The sequence below is a fragment of the Chrysochloris asiatica genome, unplaced genomic scaffold (genome assembly GCF_000296735.1).
Source record: "Chrysochloris asiatica unplaced genomic scaffold, ChrAsi1.0 scaffold00001, whole genome shotgun sequence".
Lineage (NCBI taxonomy): Eukaryota > Metazoa > Chordata > Mammalia > Afrosoricida > Chrysochloridae > Chrysochloris > Chrysochloris asiatica.
In genome coordinates, this window is record NW_006408519.1 from 52,118,286 (window position 1) to 52,124,641 (window position 6,356).

General features: G+C 54.4%; 1 protein-coding gene across 1 annotated transcript in view; it reads left to right on the top strand.

The window, feature by feature from the left end:
* Nucleotides 1-1,807: 1,807 nt before the first annotated feature.
* LOC102820923 (zinc finger protein 629-like) overlaps nucleotides 1,808-6,356 on the top strand; it is a 15,981-nt gene continuing 11,432 nt past the window's right edge. Inside the window, exons 1-5 of the mRNA XM_006830862.1 lie at nucleotides 1,808-1,879; nucleotides 2,356-2,487; nucleotides 3,671-3,836; nucleotides 5,635-5,870; nucleotides 5,954-6,355. Of these exons, the coding sequence (XP_006830925.1) occupies nucleotides 1,808-1,879; nucleotides 2,356-2,487; nucleotides 3,671-3,836; nucleotides 5,635-5,870; nucleotides 5,954-6,355 (1,008 nt within the window). The remainder of the gene's footprint in view (nucleotides 1,880-2,355; nucleotides 2,488-3,670; nucleotides 3,837-5,634; nucleotides 5,871-5,953; nucleotide 6,356) is intronic.

Here is a 6,356-nt window from a genome sequence, read left to right on the forward strand (position 1 = left end):
GATCTCCAGCATCATTTCTATCACCAAGGCCATATTTTCCAACTACTCATCCTTCCTCTTTGCTCCCAACCTTTGCATTCCAATCACCAGTAATGATTGCATGTTTGATCAGTTTCAGATTGAAGACGTTGGTAGAATTCTTCTATTTCATCCTCACTGGCTTCAGTTGTTGGTGCAAAATTTGAATAATAGTGGTATTAACTGGTCTTCCCTGTAAGCGCATTATCCTATAGCAGGCAGCATTGTACCTCATGACTGATCTTGATATGTTCTTTTTGACAATGAATGCAACACCATTCCTCTTTAATTTATCATTCCTGGCATAGTAAACCATGTGGTTGTCAGATTCAAAATGGCCAATACCAGTCCACTGCCGCTCCATAATGCCTAAGATGTCAATGTTGATGCATTCCATTTCCTTTTTTACAATTTCCAATTTTCCTAGGTCCATACTTCATACGTTCCATGCTCTGATTAGTAATGGATGTTTACAGCTGTTTCTATTTGTTTTGAGTTGTGCCCCATCAGCAAATGAAGGTCCCGCGGGCTTTACTCCATTCCTGTCATCACGGTCAACTCTACTTTGAGGAGGCAGCTCTTCCCCAGTCGCATTTTGAGTGTCTTCCAACCTGAGGGGCTTGTTTTCCGGCACTATATCTGACAGTGTTTCTCTGCTATTCGTAAGGTTTCCTGTGACTAAATATTCGGAAATAGTTTATCTCTCCTTCTTCCTAGTCTGTCTTTGTCTGGAAGCTCATCTGAAACCTGTCTACCATGCGTGACCCTACTGGTTTTTAAAATACCTGTGGCATAGCTTCACGTATTTAAAATACCTGTGGCACAGCTTCACGTATTTAAAATACCTGTGGCACAGCTTCACGTATTTAAAATACCTGTGGCATAGCTTCACAGCAACTCACAAGCGATGAGTGGTGATTAAACAGCAGTAGAAAAATCAAAGGATATATTGAGCAAATCTGCTGGGGAAAAAACTCTTTCAAGTACTAAAAATCAAAAACTGTCACTTTATGGACTTAAACCAGGGCATTTTCAATTGCCTTATTTGCATGTGAAAGGAAGACCAGAGAAGAATTGATGCATTTGAATTATGGTGTTGGCAAAGAGTATTAAATGTATCATGGACTGCTAGAAGGAACCAATCTATTTTGGAGGAAGTACTGAGTACTGGTGTGGTGCTGTGGGCTAATGTGTCAGACTGCAAAGTCGTTTGAACTTCAAGGCTGGTGGTTCAAGCTTCCCGCACAGCCGGTCCCTAGCAGAGAGTCTGTTGCATCTTCTTGCTTAGATCTCTCCAGTGGCTTCACAAAGCGCTCACTGTGACCTTTGGATTCGGACACCCGGCCCCTTCCTTACTCCTGCACATTTGTCTCTACTTCCCCGGCAGTCCGTTCAGCACCTCGGACAGCGCCAAGCGCACCAAGCCGCGCGAGGAAGCCGCTCCTGGACCCCGAGCCGCTCGCTCGCCCGCCCGCCCGGGGGCTCCTAGCGAGTCCCCGGACACGTCCTCTTCCGACCCCCACTCCCAGAGCCTGTCTTCTGCCGGGGCATGGGAGCCGGGCCACCAGAGCGGGTCCTCCCAGCTTCCTAGAGTGCCCGGAAGTGTCCGAGCACGGGGCGGAGCCTGCTGGGGGCGGGGACGCGTCTTCCGGTCCAGCTCCGGTGGTGGCTCCCGCCGCAGCCCTGGGCCATGGCCCGGCTCCCGCCTCGCCACGTCCCCTCTGCTCTTGGACAGCCCTCTTGGCCCGGGCTGACTCCGTCAGGCGCCTGGCCTTCCCTTCCATAGCGCATGCCCGCAGCCCCCGCCCACCATCCGGGGACTGTGAGCTGGATCGTGGAGCGGGCCAGGAACCTGCACAGGGTTGGCGCCAGTAAGGAAAACAGCTCTGGATAGCCACCGCCTCGGGGTGGGGGGTAGGGGATGACCGTTGTCAGTTTCCACTTGTTATTTTTTGTCCCTGGGTAGTTCAAACGGGTAAACGAAAAGTTAGAGGCCACCCAGAGGCACCTCAGAATAAAGGCCTGGTGATCCATCTCCAAAAAGTTAGCAGTTGGAAGTTCCATGGATAAAGTTCTACTCTGACACACGTGAGGTCACCAAAAGGCTGGTCATGTGTGAAGCAGATGGACGGGAGGACTTGGAACTCCTCCTGGTGTTAGGACAGACTCTAAGTCCAAGCCATCAGCATATTTTTCACCTTTCCTTCTTCCTCTACTGCTGTAGGCTGGCTAGAGGATGGCCAGAAAGGGAAAGCAAGATCCCTTCCTGCACGGTGCTGGACAGTGGGGACCCAAGAGGCCCCATCCCCACCTAGTTGGGGTTTCTGTCTTCCTCAGGACCCGTCCCTGGAGCAGCAAGGTGTCTTCATCCAGCTGATGGCTGCCCTGGCACCCAGTCTGGCCACACTTCACCTGCAGAGGGGGCTCTGCCAGACTGTGCTCCTCCAGAGGCCGAGACCCAGCAGCACGGTACTCCCTTTTTTGCACCCTGCTTTCTGCCCTGGCCCTGGTCCTGACTTCACCCCTTTACTGGTGTACAGCCTCCTTGAGCTCCACCTGGCTCCCTCCTTGATGCCTGGCTTCCTCCCCCCAGGGATCCACGTACCCTGCCAGGTCCCAGATCTGAGGGGGAACAGTGGAAGGCTGGTCTTTAAGGAACAGATGTTTAACAAATTTCTTTTTTCTAAGTAGCATCTGGAGTCCTGGTGTGGTGCTGTAGGATAAGCACTGGACTGCTAACCCAATGGCTAGAGGTTGAAACCCACCAGCCACTCTCAGAAACCCTGTACAGGGTCTCTCTAAGTCAGAACCGACCCAGTGACACTTCACAACAAGTAACATTTGAGAATTTCTTTTCACTGTGAGTATTGGTACTCCGACAAGAAAAGTCGGAAAGTGTAGTAAAATGAGACAAACAAAATCTCCGGTCGCAAGTCTAGCAAGCATGGACACCAATTTCGGTCACTCCCTTGGTCTCAGCATGGCAAGTGACCCGGGCTGCTTTTTAATTGGATTGAGTCAATGCTTAGCCCCATTCCTAAAATAACTTTAGTGCCCTGAAAACATCAGACGTGCTGGGCACAGTGCTAGACGCCCAAACTCATTATCTCCCGTGCGCCTGTGTGTGAGGGCACTCAAATAGCTAAAGATCACTGGCAACTAGGGGTGACATACAGTGACATGGAGGGCAGAGAAGGGCTGCCCCTAGGATTTCCCAGACTGGGAATCTTTATGGGAGCAGACAACCAGCAGCTGCTGGGTTCAACTAGTGCTTAACCATTGTGTTATCAGGGCTGCTGGCATGGGGGCTCAGAAGAGCGCTTACCACAGCCTCAGTGTGGCCTCATGTCTGGTTCCCTGCCACACCTCCCACCCACCCATCCTCACCTGACCTCCTCTAACTGAAACGGTAAAATGCCTTACAGGAAAAGACAAGCTTGTGTGGCCAGAGAAGGTGGTGGGGAGGCAAGTGTCTGGGACTCTCTTGCCGTGGGGAGGGTGGGAGCGAGGGATGCCCAGACTAATGCCCGCTAGGTGTGCCATTACCCAGTGCAGGAGCACACTGCACCCTGTCCCGGCACCTACCGGCCCCCCTCCTCGCCTGTGGGAGCTCCTCAGAGCAGGTGGCATGTCCCCAGCCCCTCTGCCCTAGGCTGTTCTCTCCACTGGACTGGCTGAAGTACCTTCCTACTGCGATACTGTGGCTGCTGTCCGCCTGGGTTCTTTCCTCAGGTCCCCTCCAGGCTGTGGTGTTGGTGGTGCTGAGGTCTGCTCTGGACCCTGGGGTCCTGGGCACCGCATCGTGGCGGCTTCCACCTGTACCAGGCAGCAGGGATCGCCGGTGCCACATCTGCCGCCCACTCGGTTCCGCGGGTCATGTGCATTGATTGATCTCTTTGAACAGACCCATGACTTTTCTCGGAGCTCTTTACTGTGCTTGGGCCGCTGGTTTGTGTTTGGGGAGCTGGCTGAGGAGCCCTGAGTTGCTTGGATCTGTTTCCCCATCCACCCCGCTGTCCTGAATGGGCCTGGTCCTATTCTTAGTTCTGCGTCTCACATCCCTGCAGGGACCTACACCTGTCGGTGGTCAGGCGGGAACAGGATGGAGCACTGTCCTTAAGCTGGTCACCAGGTCTGCCCTGTTTCTTACCTGGGTTCCCTCTTCTCAGGGCACCTTCCTGCTTCCCCACCTCCCCAGCCTGTTTTCAGACTATGTCTCTGAGGTTCCCATCCCTTACAAGAGTCAATGGGATAGTGGAAACCCAGGGGCCACCACCCAGTGCGTATCTCATGGTATCACCCTTGCCCCCACCCCTTAGGGTGGGCAGGGCCTGCCTGTGGATTCCACCCCCCCCACCACCACCAATGGCAAAGTAGCCTGAACCAGCCCCCTGCGGTTCCCTGAAGCTCCTCCCCTCTCTCATTGACCAATGCAGAACTCCTCCTCCATGCAATGGCCAGCTGCTGGGATGGTGGGTGGGGAGGGGGACCAGTTATCATACTGGTTGAAGGGTAACATCACTCCCACCTGGGGTCATGTTGGTGTCACCTCCTCTAACAGTGATACCACTGGGGATGCACTGTCCCCACACTGGCTGGGGGTGGTGTTCATCTCCACATCCTTGGACGATTTCAGTGGTATATGGAGGTGAAATCTTTTATCTTTGGCCTGGTTTTAGAGACAGCTGGTTCCATATATTATTAAAATGTAGCTGGTCGTGGAGAGATAGAACAGCTGAGGACTCTAGACTCATGGCAAGAGAAAAGCTGTGTGCTGCGGCCAGGAGGCAGGCTTGCAGAATGTGCCCTTTGGTTTTTTAAATGATTCTATATTCCTGAGTGTTTGTGTACACCCCTCCCCCCCCCAAAAAAAAACCCTAGAGGGAATGGAAGCAAATACTGTTGAATGATGGGTCGCTTTGGGTCGGAACCAACTTGAAGGCACTTAACAACATCGTGTCGTCTGGGCGTCTTCCCTTCAATCCCATCTGGGTCCATTTTAACAGCTGCTAGAAACTGCCAAAAGAACTAACAGATCGGTGTTGGAAGAAGTGCAGCCGGAGTGCTCCTTGGAGGTCAGGGTGGCCAAACTTCATCTCTCATACTTCAGACATATTGTCGGGAGGGACCAGTCACTGAGAAGGATATCATGTTTGGTAAGGTGGAGGCTCAGAGAAAAAGAGGAAGACCCCCAGTGAGATGGATGACTCAAGCGTGGCAACAGTAGTGAGGTTGGCCCAGAATCGTTCTGCTGTGTAGAGGGTCTCTATGAGTCGGTACCAACTCGAGGGCACCTAACAACAAGAAACCAGTACACACCCATCCCCTCCATCAACCCTTTCAGTCTTTCACTGAGTTCTTGAGGGAGGCAGTGGGCTTCCTGTGCAGCAACTGTGGGGGTTTGGGTGAGCATCTGTGACCCTTTGCAGAGCCCGCATCCTCCCTGCCTCTGGCCGGCAGCCTCATCCCCCTCGGTTCGCTGTGAACCTCCATCCATACTCCTTCCCATCCCCCATCCCTGACTTACTTGCTTTGATTTAAATGAAATGGCTGTGCCTTCCCCAAGTTTGTTCCCTGGTCCGAGTCCTGTGACATTTGTCTGCTCTCTGGTTTCAGACTACGAAGAGAAGGACGCTACTCAGAGTGGGGAGCTGACTCGGGAGCAGGAAGTCTCAGAAGAGGTGGAGCCCCGGGGTGCCAAGGGCAGACCACCAGAGTCCAGGGGTCAGAGCCTAGGGAGGCCCGCGGGGCTGCAAAAGAGCACCCCGGGAAGAAGCAAGCCCTCGGATCTATGCCCAGACACGAAGCCAGACTGGCGCAGTGCCTGGGGGCTCCCTGGAAAGACCCTCTGGGTGAGGCCCCAGATGAGTGTGACTCCAGCCTGGGGGAACCCATAGCGCACGGCAGGCCGCAGGAGCCGATCCCTGGGGGGCAGGGCCTGGAGGAATGTGAGACGGCATCCCCGTACGGGGACTCCACGCTCAGGCACCCGCGGGCGCCTGGCGGGGAGAGGCCGCACACGTGCGGGGAGTGCGGGAAGGCCTTTGGCCGCCGATCAGACGCCCTGAAGCACCAGCGCATACACACGGGCGAGAAGCCGTACTCCTGCGGCGAGTGTGGCCGCGCCTTTGTACACAGCTCGCACTTCACGCAGCACCTGCGCTCCCACCGCGGCGAGAAGCCCTTTAAGTGCCCGGAGTGCGGCCAGGCCTTCAGCCAGAGCTCCAACCTGGCGCAACACCGGCGCGTACACAGCGGCGAGCGGCCCTACGCCTGCGCAGAGTGCGGCCGCGCCTTCAGCCGCAGCTCCTTCCTCCGAGAGCACCGGCGCATCCACA